Raw genomic sequence first — 18,309 nt, 5'->3', positions numbered from 1 at the left:
AAAGGGAATCATTTATTCTTTTGGTTTCTAGTTTAAAGATGGTGAAATTTGGCTACAAAATTGCACCATTGGCCTCAAATAGCGGTCGCTATGATGAATTCTTTAATTTAAAAAACTGGACCACATCGGCTTTGGTGATCCTGATAATGGTGTGTTATAAATATTTTATTTACACTGTTCAACTTTGACCAGAGCATTACCATCTGCAGGAGGCTGGCAAATGTACCCCACTGTCTAAAAGCTCCTGGACATGTCAGTATGGACATTTCACTATAGATTATACAAAAACTAAAACAACACAAATTCATATTATCTAATTTAGCCGTATTTATTACAACCAAGATCAAAGGTGAAGTCCAAGATATTTAGTAAACACACTAGGGTTTTCCATGGTACAATATGCAATGGTTCCTGATGGTCAGACCAACACTTGCTGCAATTAATATGTGAATAAGAGGCAAGTTGTTGGATTAAAAGTGAAGAATAGAAATACTGTTATAGATATACAGTATTTTATCTTATTCTAAATAATGTGAATCCCCCCAAACGTTTGATCAGCTGCTCAGTGCATTTTTTCCATCAATGCTCTGTCTCCAATGTTATCAATGAGAGGCAGAGCCGGCTGATGATGTCATCTGATGAGACAATTTTAACCAGCAGATGGCTGGAAGCATAAACCACCTGTACTGTCCGAGGTGAGTACGAGAGTGCACGTGAATATAGGATGTGTTTTGATTTGCAGGAGTGGGGTCTGTCTGAACTCTCGCTCACCCTCTCTCTGTATGGTAATACCAGTCCAGCAGACAACACACGCCGCCCCCCTGGGCCCATAAAACACAAAGGAACTCTGTAAACCCATGACCTCCCCTATGAGGATATGAAAACCATCGATGGTCCCTGCTTTTACAAGACCCAAGGGGGCTTCATGTGGAGTCAAAGAAGTGAAATAACCCCTTTGATAAGAGTTTAAATGGAGGGGTACAGGGCGCTAACGGAGATCTCTGTGACCAAAGGGCCATCAGTGACCAGTGTTATTGAGCGCCACTAAGGCGTTAAAGGCGAGGTGGAACACAAACGGCATTCAAACCGCTCACTTCCTGTGTGAAGCTGCTCTTATCCATCTGACAAAGTTTGAGTTGCCACAGCGTCAAACCCTATCGACTTTGTTTAATCACGGACATTCACCCCCGGGGGTCAGATGGAAATGATGGATATTCTTTTGTAGGGAACTTTATAGCCCGCAGATGTGCGTGTGTTTATCCATCAGAGGGTGATGATGAAGACCCATTTGGAACCGGCCATATAGGAAATATGAACAATAGGATTGCGAGAAGCATTTGTGACATGTTCTATGAATACTGATGCCTCTTTCTCATCCGCTTTCAAACAATATCAGTAAAATCGAGGAAAGCTGCGCACATGGATGGGGCTGAGACTAACAGGAACAAGGTTCAAGTGGTTGGATTTGACCTTACACATTGGCAGAAAATAAACCCCTGCCACAAAACACATAGTGTATCATAAAAGACAAATAAAAGCAACAGTAAAATAGATTTCCTCATAAATCACTGTGGTTACCAGGACACTAATGTAATTCGCTTCGGGCGGCCACTATGACTTCGTGAAGTGGCCTGCATGGTTATGGTGTGTATTTTTTTTGTCTACACACTTGTGTGGTTGTTTTCAAGAAAATACGGCAACCTTAAGATTAATGGCTGATTCATTGGCCTGTCATTTTTTGTTAGTCAAGGGCCAGAGCCTGTTTTGAAAGAGTGATGAATGGAAAGAGAAAAGGGGATAAGAAACAATCATATTGAGATACTATATGTGTGTGTGTGTGTGTGTGTGTGTGTGTGTGTGTGTGTGTGTGTGTGTGTGTGTGTGTGTGTGTGTGTGTGTGTGTGTGTGTGAGAGAGAGAAGCAGGAAAAAAAGAAAGATGAAGGCTTAAATGAGAACAAACTGGAAATGTCGGTATCTGAAGGAAAGAATAAGTAAAAAGATGAGAGAAAAAGGAAATGGCGGTTCAGTGAAGAGAGCATGTGAGGAAAGAATGAGAAATCAACAGAGAAGGAGCTCTGTGAGGACAGCAGTGTTGTCCACCCCCGCTCTGCAGCAGCTCCTTCCTCTCCCAGGCCAAGCTGTGTTCATTCATCGGGTCTGTCTGTGCTGAAACCAGTGTGGAGGCGAGAGAGGAAGATGTGAATGGCAGTTGGGCTGGGCTGACTGGTGTCTTTGTGAGTGGCAGCCACTTAAATGAAGCATGGCTTTAATGTATAAACAGCAGAGCAGGGACACACGCCGGACAAAGAACTCACAAAGGGTCCATTTGTATGGAGACAAAATGCTACAAACACACATGCACAGTGCAGTGCACACAAGCCAGTGCGGGGCAGGAATGCATTACAGATTAAAGCATGATAGTAATTTGATTTTTTTTTCTCAGTAAAAAACAGCATTACACTTCTGCTATTCAGCCTGTTTGCTTTTCCAGGAGGAGGTAGTGTTGATATCAGTTTAACCTCTGTGTGTTTGTTCAACACACTAATTTGTTGGTCATGTTGGCTTGGTGCAGTGACTGGCAGAAATAGTACCATTAATTCAAAAGTACAAACTCAGAAAAAGTATTTTGTATTGTTTTGCCTTGAGTTGTGCAAGCAGCCATGATCAAACCTTTACATTCTGCTTTTCTTTAGTTCATTTGGAGTGACACAAACTGGACACTGATGACAATGGTCTTAAACGTGACTGAGTCTAATCCTGATATGGAAGCCAGTAGTTTGCATTGATCCATTAGAGCATCAACTACCATTTGTTCCCACTTCTATACCATGTACATACCGTGCTCCACCTCTTGCAGTCAAAAGGGTGATTTTGGTTCTTTTAGTTCCCACTCGGAGGAGGGTGTCCAGCAGTAAGTGAGCAACCACTCTACCATCACACCTCCTGTGTGTCCACACACACACACACACACACATCAACTCTGCTCCCTCTCCTCTCCAGACACAGCTGGCATGGAGGACGACATCAAAGAGTCACTTGTGTGCAAGCATCCACCCACTCCAGCAGCTGGAGCAGGTTTCCTCTTTGTCTGTAAAAATGATGCCTCTCTCTCTCTCCGCCTGTACACTAAATATTCTTGTCGGTATGATTATCACTGAACTGTTCAGCCACCATCTCCGGAGCTGTACCTTTTGTTTGTTGAAATCAGCCTCTGCAATATCAGGAGGTAGAAGAGGGAGAGATAATAAATAAAACTAGATGGCAGGCACTATTTTTCCACACCCTGGCGAAATGACACAAATTGCTGGGTTTCCAACTAGATCATGTCACAAACAAGAGGTGATACCTCACATTTGCTTCAGTTCAAACTCATCGAGAACCTAATAAACCACTTGATTGATGACTAAGGTGCATATGTAAAATATGGATATTCTCCTGCCATCACACTCCTCCACTGACAGTAAGCTCCATCCATGCAAAGAGTAGACGAACAACTTTAACACAGAATATAGAAGAAGCTTTCGAAACCAAACAGCAATCTCAGGCAGGAGTGATATTACATCAACATCACCTCAAACTACTTAACTATGTCTAAGCATTTCAGTGTGCACACGCTATTGACCTCATATGCTCTGGTTTAATCTCTCGCTTACCAACGGTTACGTTTCCCCCTTTTTTTTTTGGCAACCAGCCGGCTCTTGTGATGCCCAGTTATCTACAGGACACAGGCATCACTAACACAGAGATTATCACACAGCACAGGGCTTCCCGAAAAAGAAAAAGAAAAAAAAGAAAATATGACAGTCACTCACAGACTCACATCATTACAAATACACATGCTCAGACACACATATGGCTTAACAAACAGCATTCACACACCCCACACCAGGAATCTTTCAATTACAGCTCGAACAATGAGTGCGTTGGCTTTACAATCTATATTGGATTCACTTCACCATTTGACAAGGGCCTATTCTCCAGATTCAATTCCCTGTTCATGTTTTCGCACATGAAACCTATTATATGAAAGTCCCTTTCACTTTGTGTATGTTTGATGAAAAAAATAATATGTGCAAACTGTACCTTCAATACATTCTACACACTATAACCTTTTGTACATTATGCTGTGGTTGGGTAGCCATGTTTTACTCTTCTTTGTTGCAAAATCCCTGCACTCGTTTCCGTTCATTTGACAAATAAAAGCCACAACTCTCACTTTTATTTAGGAGTAAAATGCTTCAATTTTGACTTACAATTAAAACAAGCCTTGTTACTTATGGCTCAGTATTAGGGATAATTATAAATGAGAAAAGACTGATTTGGAGCTAAATCCTCTCAAACGTTTCACTGGTTCTCAGGATCAGAGGAACCGGGAGAAAAAACTGTGGTTAGGAGTGGTGGTGTCACAAAGACATATCATGCTCTTTGCTTCTAAATAAGAAAAGCATAAAAAAAAAAACACTAGGGATACAGAAAAAAAAACATCCAGTGAGGCAGAGTGTGAAGATGGGGAAAGCCAGGAACATTGTGTAAGAGTTAAGAAAAGAAGTGATGGTTGGTTATAATGACTAACATTTAGGTGAGGAACGTAGTGACCTTACAGAACTGACTGGTTAATACATGTCAGGCTGACATGGTAAATGTGATAGTGACATTCATCAGCTGTATTGGACTCTAATACTCTAAAAATGCCACTCAAGGTCAATGTGTACCTCTAACATCGCAGGTTGCAGTGACTTGCTGACGTTAATGTGTCAGCCTGCACGTGAGTGTCCTATTATGTGTAGTAAATGCCCTTGCATTCATTTGCAGATGCAGAGAGGGAATGTCCTGTCAAACTTTCAGCGTACTTTGGCCCGCTCACACTGATATATCTAACCTGGCAGAGATCACAGTGACCTGCTGGGACTGTTATGAATCTGAAGTGAGAGGATGTGGAGCAACCCAACAGACAGGAGGATGTGAGGTGAATGAATGTGAATATATAGATAGAGCTTCAGAGGAAGTCTTAAAACAGATGTGACACTCTTTAACCACACAATATCATATAGCACTGACCTGCTGAGGAAGCCTGGGAAGGACAGGCGGACAGGGTATCCATATCGGATCATGCGGACCATCTCAAGCACCCCAATGTACTGTAGCTGGGTAGACACATGGAAGCTGTCAAAACTGTCTTGCTGACCACTGGAGTTGGGGCGCACACACTCAACAAAGTGGGGAGTGCAGGCCTGCAGTTTACTGATCATCTCTGACAGCGAGTTCTGAAATGGGGAAAAGGAAAGAAGACATAGCTGAAGACACTTTCTGGTTATTTTTCAGAATAACAGATATTAACAAGAAAATGAATAATATGATTTTTGTGTTTGGGATGGAAGAGCACTTTGCTAATTTACAGGAACTTCTACTGCAGAAAAGGGAACGCTCTCTGACTTTCTTTGATGTTGCAACTTGTAACAGTGACTGGAGTGAGATCACACTGTGTTTGTAACAAAGTGGTCTGATTTTTGGGGGAGTGTTTCTCCTCGGGAGGAAAAAAAAAACACAAAGAGCTCTTTGCTTTCTCTTGGTGTGTGAGCGTCAGGAAGCTTTTCTCCGAGCCCTGAATTCACAAATCCAAGTTCACACAGACACACACATTTACGCACGCATCCAGATACAAGTAAACACTTACATCTTTGTCTTTGCCACGCCTCAAACTGACGTCAGTATGTGCTCTGCATACACTTAGGTACAATGCTAAACACCTCACCCCTCATCTTTGAACGTCACCACCAGCGTTCACATTCACTCCAAATGTGTGTGCGCACACACACACACACACAGAAGCATGTGCATGGCACACAGTGGTTGTTGTTCATTGTTCATTCATTCATGGGGAGAGCTTCATGTTTGGCTTGGTACAGCATCATTTTTCAGCCCACTCTCTCCTTCTCTGCCATTCCCTGAGGGACTCATCGACCACAAGCCCACAACTCTGATTGTGTAACACACTGGCTTCATTCAGACCAAAGGTACTGCTTTTGTGAGCACAGTTCAGCCTCCTTACATCACCAGCAGACACTATGCAGATATTCAGAAAAAATAAAGACAAAAGGAAAATGAACAGAGCGTTTTGTCTGATTGTCATCTCAATAGTAAATTAAATGTATTTTTGACCTTCTCTCAACAGTGAGGGACTGTACAACTAAACAGATTCTTCAACAAAAACTAATACTGCTGGAATCTGTTGCTCTTACCAAGAACTAAACAGGCAAACCTAGTAAAAGAAGTTTTCCAGACAAGCTGTTCTGGCAATTTTTAACTTGTGTGAGAGAAAACCCAAAATAGACTGGAATGATACTGACCCTCAGCTGGACAGCCACAGTGACGGGCCCACACCGCTCTAGTCGTTGGAGGAAGGAGCTTGAGCCTTTCTTCTTTAAGATCTGAAATTGGAAAGAGTTAAAAAGGGAGAAATTCATTATCATTATCATCATCATCATCTACAGATAATATGTTTGGCCTTTGATGGTGTGTAGGATTTGTGCAACAACATTAAATAGTCTCACTAAACCACTGTCTGTCAGCCAATTCAGATTTTCCATAAGTTTTAGTTAAATCAGTCATATATATTCATAGACTTTACAAGCTATAAATGTATCATGTTTCTCTCTGCTGCACATACAACATCTATTGCATGCCAGTTCTTTCTGGAAAAGGGATCCCTCCTCTTCTAGGAGTTTTCCCTGTGTCATTCAAGGGTTTTAGGGCAGAGGGTGTTGCATGCTGCACAGATCGTAAAGCCCCTTGAGGCAAACTTGTGATATTAGACTACGTACATGAAACTATACTGTTGTAATTACAGTCTTTCTTCCAATGCAGCGTTGCAATATTGCCTAATGTCACCATATAAGGTTGCTGGGGCAAATCAGAAAGGTGAAGGGGGTATGGCGTAAGCCTCTACTCTAGATGGCTAATGAGCCACAGAAACTGCAGGCAGGACCCTCCTCAGTAGTTTACGTAACCAGCCTTTCCACTAACACATGTGCAACACTTCGATGTTCTTTCCATCAAATGGAGGGACACAGAGATATGGAGGGGTTCTTTGAAAATGGAGACTTGTTATGAAAAGATATTGTGAGTTTTTCTGTTTGTATGCCATGAGGAAAGTGCATAATCCCAGTCTTATCCTTAAGTGTGCATGTGTATGCGGGCTTGTGGATTTTCAAGCTCTTCACAGGGCTGTACAAACAAATCCAATTCCCAGAGGTTTATATATAGCGCAGTGATGGGAAGTATCTTAAATTAGACTGTTGTTTTTTTCCAAAAATACCATCCCTGTTTTTTCCCCATTGATCAGTACAGTCCGTCTTCAGTTGGAACAAAAAACTTCTGATTGTGTCACTTTCTCACCGACTGAGCTCCTTGATGTCATAATTTCCAAGATTTCATTTAATAGTTTTCCACCAGAGTAGGATCAATATTCATTTGTGCATGTGTGACAACTCTGCTGGAAAATGGCTTAAATATATTTTATGGTTTTGAGGCTCAGCTGTGTGTTGCAGTTGCATGAATCTACAGGTACAGAACAACAAAACACTGGAGCACTGGACCCACTACACGGTACTGTACCTTGCTAAGGTCATGATACCGCCGAGGCTGTTGGGGGACAGAGTTGGCAGTGAAAGGGGAGGTTGATGGCATCCTGTGGAGCAACAAAGCAGCTTTAGGCCCCCTCAGCCCTATGCGGCCGTGAGCTGCTGGCACCAGAGAACCAGTCTGAGTCAGCTTGGACTGGAAGAGCTGCTGCAGCAACACACTCTCGCTAGCTGCCGGGCACAAAGCACAAATGGACAGAGAGGGAGGAAAACAAGAGTGAAAAGAAGCAACACCATTGGTTGAAATAAGGGGGTGGAGGAGAATAAGTTGAGGTGGGATGAAGAGATATAAAGGAAGAAAGGAGGGAACAGCAGTGTGGAGGATGTAAACAAGGAGGAGAGAAAGGATCAGAGGAGTGAGGGGTGGGGAGGGGGGCATAAAGTTAGGTTCCATGTAAACAATCAGTCAGGCAACAAGAGGGGGCGGACTATGCCACTTGACAACACGTGGAATGGTTCACAACAACAATGAGTTCATTCAGAAAGCCAAACAACATGTGTGTGAACGTGGGCGTGTGACTTCTTTCTGAAAGGCTGAGAGAGAGGGAGAGGGAGAGAGAGACACAGAGAAAAAGAGAGAGAGAGAAAGAGAGAGGAGGAAAGGATGACAGGTAGGCGTACTAAGCAAAGAAAAACAAACGTAACTCAGACTCATTTAAGGACTTAATTACACAGAGCTCCAAAGATAATTGTCTGTTCATTTAAAGCAATCATCGCCACCGCCTCAATATTGACTTACACAGATCCCCTCGGCCTCCTATTAGCTTACACGTTTTAGCTTAAAGAAGAAAGCACAACTGTACGTATGTCAATGTGTGTGGATGAAAGGCAGCAAGGCATCTCAGTCAGAAGGAGGGATAACAGCCAAGTGTGAGTGAAGGGCTAGTTTTGAGAAGATTAGCCTCATCATGGAAATTGTAGCAATTAGGCTGCTGGACGCAAGGCTAGTCTGGCACTCACACAATGACAGTCTGTGTCGCCCTAACCGCAACAAGCCACATCTGGCACCTTGTATAGACAATATACACACAGACGGTGTTGTCTGCCACATATGGGATGAAACGCACACACATTAAAACACAACCGCATGTTGACAAAGAGTGGACTTGTGCCTTGTTAGTTCTGACAAGAGTGCATCTTTGTGATCAAGTGTGCACTGAGGCCACGATGTGCTTTTATGGGTGTTATTGATTGGGTACTTACATTTCATCGTAAACAGGAGATTCTGAGGAAGGAAGTCTTTGTTTCTTGTGAGTGATCCCGTGAGGTCATATGAAATCTGGTGGGGAATGAATTATTTATGGACATTCACTTAAAAACTCATACAGTACATTTAAGGTTGTAGAAATGGTAATTGCTGTGAGGAGTTAAAACAGGGGGGAAAAAATGCTGAAGCTCCTTCAAACATGACACACAACAAAAATGTACTAAATATAAATACTGTGATACTGACCAATGTCATAAAACATGACCATAAAACAGTAACAACCGATGCTCAAACACTTGACAAGGGCATGTTTTAATTTTAGATGCAGCAGTGTACTACGTTGTGTTTGCTGAAGCCACTCACTACATTAAAAGTTCTACAGATGAAATGAGATAAGAGATAAAGGTATAAATATGATTATATTCAAATCTACCACTGTTGTTATGGTAAAACATTTTTTGACTTAATTTATGACAGGCTTTCTGGAGGGAAACACATACTATAATGATATATATTCAAAAATAAATGTAACAAACACAGACCTGTCCAGCATAGTGGCTGACAGTGAAAGCCGGGCCCTGGTCTTTGGGTGGGGGGTTTCCATTTCCATCCTTTGTGGTGAGAGAGAGGCCTTGCGTCGGACTGGAGTCCAGCTGTGCTGACAACCTCTTATACAGGGTCTGCTCTGCTGGCCACATGCTCTGGCTCTCTTCATCCAACACAGACAGCAGTCCCTGAGGCTTCTGCAGGAGGAACCGACAAATGCTCATAAGTCAGTCATGCTCCGAGCATGTCGTCGTAGCACTTTTATTGATCCGCCCCAGGGGACAGTTGACCCTCTGACATCGATAGGTTCAGTTATATTTTCTGTTTAAATGTTTTAGGCTTTAAAACAATTATATACTTAGTAGTTATTGTTATCAGCATTATTATTATGATGATTATTATTATTATTATTATTATCAGTGGTCACAATAAAACAAATGTTGTATCTTCATCATAACCACAAGGCTATGAGATGACCAGTCACACGCCAGTCTGATTCTTACACAACATGTTACTTTTTTGCCAAATATCTCTCTTTCAAATGAAAATTCAATGAGGAAAAAAAGGGAAACAGTTTGCTAAAACCCATTCCCAATTCTGGAAAACAAACAAACAAACAAACATTAGATGAAATTGTCTGTGACTTTAATTTAGCCGTGTGATTGTTAATCTTTTGTCAAAAGCTCTGGGTGGGTTTTGCAGTGTTGAGTTTGCTCATGAGAGACCAAACTGGACTGGACCGGTTTTGACCAGAAATGTACAGTACCTGGAGAAAGAAGTCCAGAATGGCAGGGTGGGTGCAGGGGGAGTGTGGGGTCTCCATGGCGATGCCCTCCTGCAGACACTCAGCCTGCTCCTGCTGGAACAGCACCTCGGAGACATACTGCCTCAGCCGCTCATTGGTCATGTTCACACACAGCTGGAATGCAAACACACAGTTAGACACACACATCAACCTGTAAGCACACACTTCAATGCACATGGTGAAGTTCCTCAGAGACTCGCTGCTGAATGTTTGTTTTTAGAGCAAACAAAATGCATGAATACAACCTCAAACATAAACTGCTGTGGCACCAACAGGGAAGTCAATGGGGCATAAATGAACTGCCTGACAACTCATACAACACACCTGACCCTGAAATTATGCAAACTGCTTACGGGGGCACCTCCTGCATGGCGTACACAGCGATGGGCGTTCCTCTGTATGGCCTTTCTGCTACCCAACAAAAACATGAACTCTTCCCAACCCAGCAGTCGTCCAATCATAGCGCAGCGAGGAAGCAATCAACTGGGTTTGTCTGCCGTGCGTGTGTGCTCGTCGTCACACTTGTACTTCAGTTGGGTGTTCCTCTTTTTATCCGAGGAGCTCATGCATCTGCCCAGTGTAATCTAACATGTTGTGCATCCAGTGTGAAAAACGCTGCTAGATCAAGCAAGAAATACAGTATAATGCAAGGGATAAAAACATAAATCTTGTCAGTTACGTGACAGTAAACAGCTTAAAAATGAAGTAAAAATGAAAAGACTAATGTGGTATTCAGTTCCCTGTGGCCCTTCGCTTACAGTAAGTGCTGTTTCATAGATTTATCTACTCATTGAAAAGTCTGAATGCTCATTTGATGAACATGTGAAAATCGTAAATAAACATGGCTGGGTTGAGCATCAGAGCAGCATTATGACCTACATGCTGTCTAATAGGCTGCTCCATTAAGAAGTGCTGATTTAGAGATGTGTAATTCTCCGCTGCAGACGGCTCTAGTCCTGGTTCTCTGTCATTGATGTTGGCCTATTCTTTGTCTTGAGCCTAGTCTAGTCTGTTAAAGGCTCAGTCCCAGCAGGTGGTTGATTGAGTTAGCTCATTAGCGAAGTGCTGAGCAGGTACAACACACCCCTTACTAACACAGCTCTAATTAACAAGCGCTAATGACCCCGGTCACGCTGCGCATGTGGAGCGTGGCTGTCTACCTATATGTCTGCACGTGTGTGTGGATACATGTTGTGTACAAACATGTCAGGACTTGTTTGTCACCGATGTGCCACATCTACTGTAAGTGATCACCATGTTTGTTTATCTGGAGCTTGTGCTACTACTCCTCTCTTCCCAGTGGGTGGTGGCTGATCTGTGTGCTTTGACCAGGCTGATATTAATAGGCAGCTCAGCCGAAACCATGGAGAAGATGCATGAAGGAGAGAGAGGCAGCTTCTTTTGCTCATTTTGTTTTCCTCCTCCCTTCTGGTGCTCACACTCAACACACTCCGTGACCTGAAAAGATAAGGTATGCAATCCCTCACTCCTGCTTAGCTTAGAGAACATCCAGAGGTATAGTAAGGCCACTGACATCTTAGTGCCACACACACAAACATCACAGTCATATGCACATACACACACAAGCAAAGGCAAACAGTGGGCTTAATAAAAGCTGGGAGATGGCCTGTAGCTCAAATGGTAGGGAGTGTAAACTCCGGGTGGTAGGAATAAGCAATTGGCCTCTTGAGCACTGGGAATTACACCCGAAGACACCACACACACACACAGAGGCAGTGACACACAGACTTGTTTGCATTATCCTTGTTGGTCTTACAACAGTGAGGTCTAATAACAGTGCATGCTTGATGAGCACATGGCAGATTTATAACCCATAACAGGTGAGCTGTGTGTAGAGCTGCACATGTTGTTCTCTCTGCACAAATGCAATCTAATAACACAGTGAAAACAAGCAGCGCCAGACATGCTGCTCCATACAGGTACACAGTACAGTACATGCACAAATACATTCAGGTACATAAACACGTAACAACACAACTGATAAAAATAATAAATAAATAAAGATGATTAAATTTCTAAAGAATTCTTAAACAAGTACCCAAATTCATAAAAAAAAAAAAGATATCACTGCTTCTCTTTGCTTAACGCACTGATTTAGTGCATGGTGCAGTTGCATATTGTGAATGATGCTCTGGTGAAGAAAGAACTACATGTGGGCTTTATAACGCAGGATTCAATAATATGTCTAAGAAGAAAGAGCCACTGGTGTCCACTTTAAGGTTGCCACTGCTGTGCACTGGTCACAGCACGAACACACGCTTCGTTTGAGGCTGCGCATTACGTACAACATCTCGCACACAGGCAGCCCTTGTATCAGCAGTCAGTTCATCCGAGGACGGCTGAAGAATCTCGCCACAGTCAGCCACAGACCTCACCTCATTCATTACAATTACAGACTGAAATGTCCAGGCTAAAATAGATAACAACCCCAAATATTTGACTTGAAATTTGATTAAGATCTGTTTGAAATTACAAGACCACATACTATTGAGGGAGATTTTTATAGCTCAGGAGGGCCTTCCAAACCAAGGGTATTACTCAAGGAATGTCACAAATGCATTTAGTTTAATTAGAAAGAAAATATCACATTGCTTGAAGAGAACATTGACAAAACATCGATGGGTTTGTTTGGGGTTGAGGTTTGACTGAAATCTAAAAATAGTAAACACCGTCTCACCTGCTCAAATCCATTCCTCTGAAATTCTTCAAAGCCAAATATGTCCAAGACCCCAATTTCCAGGGCAGGATCACTGGAAGACATAAAAAAAAGTGGATTAAAGTGAGAATTTATCTGCTTGCTTGCATCACTCTGACAAGAATTACCATGCTTGTCTGCAGTGTGTGTGTGTGCAATAACACTTCTGAAGGAGATGTACCATGTGTTTGACAAATTTATTACATTCTGTGGTTCGTGCGTAAACAAGGCAAAGCACAAACACATTCCATAAGATGTAGCCTGGGTTATCTAACAGTGTGTGATAAGACTTCCCAGCATCCCCAACACCAAGGGCCCTATGGCCTCCGCCTGGGAGTGTGTGTTTGTGTTTGTGCGTGCCTTAGGGTGTTTTCACTGTAAACCACGAGAAAAAAAAAATTCTGCGGAAGCCCAGGCCGTTGATATCTATTATCACACACAACACTAATGAACTATATCTGTCATCACACACAAGCAGTAACTCAGTCGGAGCCTGTGGAGTGACACAACTGATAATGAAACTTGACACAAGGTTTAGAGTGGGTGTCTGTAATGGTTCACATTGCATGACATGCACTGAAATGGAAAATACTAAACAACAGTGTAGAGGTGTGGAGGACACACCCAAGGTTTATGTGGAGGTCTCAACCAAAACACACACACACACACACACACACACGCACACACACTGTGCGCTGTACCCAATGCTGTCGTCCTGTCCCTGAAGGTAGTCATTGATACTGTTGACCAGATAGCTGAAGAGGCGTCCATAGATGGCCTTGGCCAGCTGGTCTCTGTACTGCTCTGACATTTCTACTGTGTGGCGCCGAGTGATCACATCACCTGACACAAAAAGGACATGGTAACGCAATTTCTGGCACCTGATAATTCAGATGACAGCACAATGACAGTACAGTATATGTGAGGTTAGTTTAAACAATGTCTAGCAATAGTCCTAAACTAAAGAGTATTACAGTTCTGTGTTTAATCAACAGAATTAAGGTTTTTCCTCAACATGTCTTTGCATTCAAGAGGCACGAAGGACAAGGAGATGGTGAAGGCTCGTGAATCGGTACCTTTGAAATATTGAACGTCGGACGTGAGCGCTGTGCTTAAGTCGCTGGAGGACACCTGCAACAATCCAGCAACTGCGGGGACGGGAATAAAGAGTGACAGAGTAAATGACAGTGTGACGTGATAAAAGGATGAAAAACATCAAAATTAACTGAACATCAGAGAGGTAGTGCTGATACCGTCCGTGGATTCAATAAGCCCTGCACGGCTCCGATGGTGATATCATGGAGACGGCACAACAAGCTGAGCTGTGCTATTGCTCACTCCTGCATAATCAATAGGTGGATCAGGCAGCTTAGTCATCAGTGAATTTCTGAGCAGAGCCCATATAACAGCAGCAGAAGGTGACAGCAACCCGGAAACACTTTGGTGATATCACAAGCCATAACATCACATCTCAGTGACAACGACCGGCTCTTTCCCGTTCGGGCACTGATGTCATTTGTTTACCATCTCAAAAAGGTCAGGGATCACTGGAGCACATGACGCGGCTGCATAATGAAAGAGGCAGACAGAGGGAAAACACTGCCCCAATAGTGGGAAAGTGAGTGTTTAAGAGCTCTCTCCTCACCAAGGTTACGTTTTGGCAGAAAATGCAGCTTACAAAACAGGTGACTGACTGGCCTTTGACTAATGCTGGTAAGCTGCCAAGTAGAGCTCCAAGACAGAGAGCCAGAGAGAGAGAGAAGGGGAGGAGCTACGGTGACGAGGTAAACAAGAAGATACACCCCTCCTCCTCACTGGGCAGAAACGTGGCCCCAGTTGTGACAGGGGCACTGACCTCTCTCCAGCAGCTGCAGGTCAGAAGGGAAGGCTGTATTGGCATCTGTCAACGCAGTGAAACGTAGGTCCCCAATATGGAGCACAGCGGATAGCAGCGTAAACACGGAGTCAACCTCCTAACAGAGAGAGAGAGGGGGAGAGGGAGAGAGAGCATGACATTGTATCAATCCCACACTCAAAATACTGTAGTTCCTAGTTAACTCCTGGTTTATAACATTTGTTACCCACTACACTGGCCAACTAGTTTAGGAATTTACTTACAAGTCATAATACAATACGAACTCTGTCCTGATCTGTTTTGGTTTTGTTTTGTTGTTAGTTTGTTTGTCTTTGTGCTTGTTTGTTTTTATTTTAATGCTCTTTATTTTCACTATGTTTTATTGTTAGTTGTTTGCTTGTTTTTATTTCAAAGCTCTTTATTCTCACTATGTTTGTTGTTTGCTTGTCTTTTGTTTGTTTGTTTGTTTTTATTTTAATGCTCTTTATTTTCACTATGTAAATGGAAATCGTATGTACAAAGGGTAGGCATAATAAGCTATTGCTACAGCCTACACCTTTCGCTGCATGTACTGTATTACTGACCAATCTATGCATTTTGTCAGTCTCTTCTTTTTTAATTGACCAAATGAATAAATAAACTAAACTTAATCCATCTTAATGATGAAACTATAACAAAGTTTTCTAAATAACAGTTTATCAGAGATTCATATTTTCAGCAGCAATAATCCCTGATGGTGACAGGCAGGGAAGGAGTGGTGGACCCCATTGAAATAAGCATTGTACAAAAACAAAAACAAAACAATCAATACCACAAAAATCCAATGCTATTTTAACAACATGTGAAGCAGCCTCCTTCCATTCACAGACTTCCCACTCTCCCTCCCTCTCTGCCCTTGAGTAGAGGACGCTTAATGGAATACCCCATTACCCACTGTTCTGAGAGGGGGATGTTTGAGTTTGAGGGCTTGTGTGCGTGTGTATGTGTGTGTGAATATGTCTACGTGTGCACTCTCTCTCAAGGCAGGATATTGGAGCTGATATCTGGGAGATAAACACAAGCATTAGTCTCTGTCTGACACTCTATACACAGAGAAACCCCCCCACTTAGGGAGGAGAAGAAAGGGAAGGAGGGAGAGAAAAGGAGCGATAGGGAGCGTTAATGACGATTGACCTTTGGGTCTGGACTGGGAGTCGTCCCCTGATGAGAGCTTAGACAGAGACCAATGGGTGGTCTACCACCTCCACTCCTACTCCCCCATTCCTTCCTCTGTCCCTTGGTGTCTCTGTCTTATCCAGTGAACACTAGTGCCCTCTGATTACAACACGATCGTTCTGCTCCTCTCTGTCCCCTCCTTTCCCTATGTGTATTGACTGCTGCTGGATTAAAAGGTGAGATAGTGGTCACTCACTGCTGACAGATGCTGTCTGGGAATATAAGAATAGAACCTGATAATGGCCTGGGAACACAGCTGGTCGAGTACAGGACGGACTGTACCACAGCCAACTTCTTGCGCACGGTATGCACTAGTCACAAATTTCATATGGTCTCTAGCTAGATAATTGAAACACGTGCCGTGTCCCAATTCAGGATCCCAAGAAATGCACATATCCGTGCCAAAAAGGTCTCAACAGATAATGTCTGTCCCATTGCAAATGCTTAATGTGCCTGAACTGGCACGACACACTGTTCCACTGAGGCCTCTGCAGCTCTCAGTAGCCAACAATCCATTTTGCACTGGTCAGTGATTTAGGTATTACTGGGACGTGACTATTTTGGTCATGAAATTTAAACAATTCGTCTTTCCACTCTGTCTAAAAGTGTCAAAATGAAGTATTTGTATTGCCTTGTGTACAGCCAGAATAACGAGCTGAAGGTTCATTTTTTGGTCAAACCCCTCTGGTAGCTCCAAACACCTGGACTCAGACACCATTACAGCATCTGTTTGTGCCAAATCTCATCAATGACACCATGAGTGGCTGTTTGTAAAATCAACACGTTGAATAATCCCTGTTCTCAAGAAGCTTTGAAGAAACAGGCTCAACAGAAGGTGTATGCACCAATCAATACCTGCTTGTTGAAACCCAGGGCTCGTAGAGCTTGTTTGACTGCAGCAAGGCCTTCCCTGCTCTGAGCAGAGGCTGTAGCTACTGGAGGGTTCTCCCCAGGAAATCCTCCACCGAGATACCTAGAGCAAAAACGGGGTATGGAGCAGTAGTTCAGACAACCAGTGATTCATATTGTTGCACAAATACACTGTTTTGGAACATTGATACAAAGTACATTCACATGGGCATGTGTGCACAGAAATAAATTCTTCAAGGATATGAAACATGAATGCATTATATTATCAGGGTTTGGCAGAACGGTATATAGTGACAGCTTTGCTGCAGCACGTACTTCACGTCTTCAGTAAAGTGTCAAAGATCGATCCTTTACATTTCTGGACATATAAAGCATCATTAAACTGAAGGGCTCTTGTGGGCCAGATCATCTGCTTTAATTAGGATGCATAAGGCACTTGACAGCCTCGTACCTATGAGCCAGGACATTGTTGAGGTAAAGTGCGCTCTTGTCCTCAGATGACAGGCCTTCAGCCATCAGATAGAAGATGCTGAAGCTGTGTTGGTGGGGAAGCAGATGGACCAGACGAGACTTCTCCAGCATGTAGGTGTACACACGGGCTACAACACATGAATACAACAGGAGTGGGCAAATGCACTTTCAACAGAGTTTAATTATAGTAAAGTTATAATTCTTGAACATTAAATCTGTGTCCACTGTTCAATAGCCAGTGTTCGCTGATCAAATTAGCCGGGGTAAAATAAGGACAGCATGGTGGAGAAATGTAACACAACAGCTGCAGCAGCAGCAGACTGATGAGCTTTTACCGCCCCCTGCTGGTATTTCACTGCTTTGCAGGGATTCATAAATACAATCACATCTTTACTATAAATACTGTCTTGGTTTCACTGTGGATATTGTGCGTTTTTTGTGTCTACTGTACTACCATTGTAAATCTAGTGTTCCAGACTGAAAACACCTACAATTTCCTCAGTTAATATGTGAATATGTGTGTGTTTAGATAATCATAAATAAATACGGTAAAAAGATCTAAAGAGACAATTAATTCCAAAACAAAACTAGAATTTAGACATTTTGAAGATTTCTATACAATGTGTTCACAGTTATAACACTGAATGTTCAGACACCTTATTTTTTGCACACTTAGTGCTGTACATTAATTCCAGATGGTGAAAATTCAGAAGTTAAATCTCTAATTTATCCCTAACTCCAGTATTTTGTCCCTTTGGCAGCAGTTACAGCTCTGAGTCTGTAGGTAAGTCTGTAAAAGCTTTGCACACCTGGATTTGAGCGGTTCATCCCATTCTTCATGGCAGATCCTCTCAAACTCTGTCGGATTGGATGGGAAGTGTCTAAACTGCCATATTCAGCTTTTCCTCACAATGTTTTATGGGGATTAAGCCTGGGCTTTGCCTGGACTATTCAACAACAGCAGTCGACAGAGACTTGTCCTG

The 18,309-nt window shown here is 42.8% G+C and overlaps 1 protein-coding gene across 1 annotated transcript in view; it reads right to left on the bottom strand.

Moving 5' to 3' along the window:
• The window catches only part of myo16 (myosin XVI), a gene marked incomplete at both ends in the record, with an annotated part of 74,318 nt that overhangs the window by 16,475 nt on the left and 39,534 nt on the right, over window positions 1-18,309 (bottom strand). The window contains 12 exons of the mRNA XM_083996669.1: window positions 5,060-5,265; window positions 6,349-6,429; window positions 7,616-7,812; window positions 8,845-8,920; window positions 9,391-9,591; window positions 10,161-10,313; window positions 12,898-12,970; window positions 13,617-13,758; window positions 13,992-14,063; window positions 14,771-14,888; window positions 16,841-16,958; window positions 17,307-17,454. Of these exons, the coding sequence (XP_083852795.1) occupies window positions 5,060-5,265; window positions 6,349-6,429; window positions 7,616-7,812; window positions 8,845-8,920; window positions 9,391-9,591; window positions 10,161-10,313; window positions 12,898-12,970; window positions 13,617-13,758; window positions 13,992-14,063; window positions 14,771-14,888; window positions 16,841-16,958; window positions 17,307-17,454 (1,585 nt within the window). The remainder of the gene's footprint in view (window positions 1-5,059; window positions 5,266-6,348; window positions 6,430-7,615; window positions 7,813-8,844; window positions 8,921-9,390; window positions 9,592-10,160; window positions 10,314-12,897; window positions 12,971-13,616; window positions 13,759-13,991; window positions 14,064-14,770; window positions 14,889-16,840; window positions 16,959-17,306; window positions 17,455-18,309) is intronic.

The sequence above is a fragment of the Trachurus trachurus genome (assembly GCF_905171665.1).
Source record: "Trachurus trachurus genome assembly, chromosome: 21".
Lineage (NCBI taxonomy): Eukaryota > Metazoa > Chordata > Actinopteri > Carangiformes > Carangidae > Trachurus > Trachurus trachurus.
This window is presented reverse-complemented; position numbering and strand designations above follow the sequence as displayed.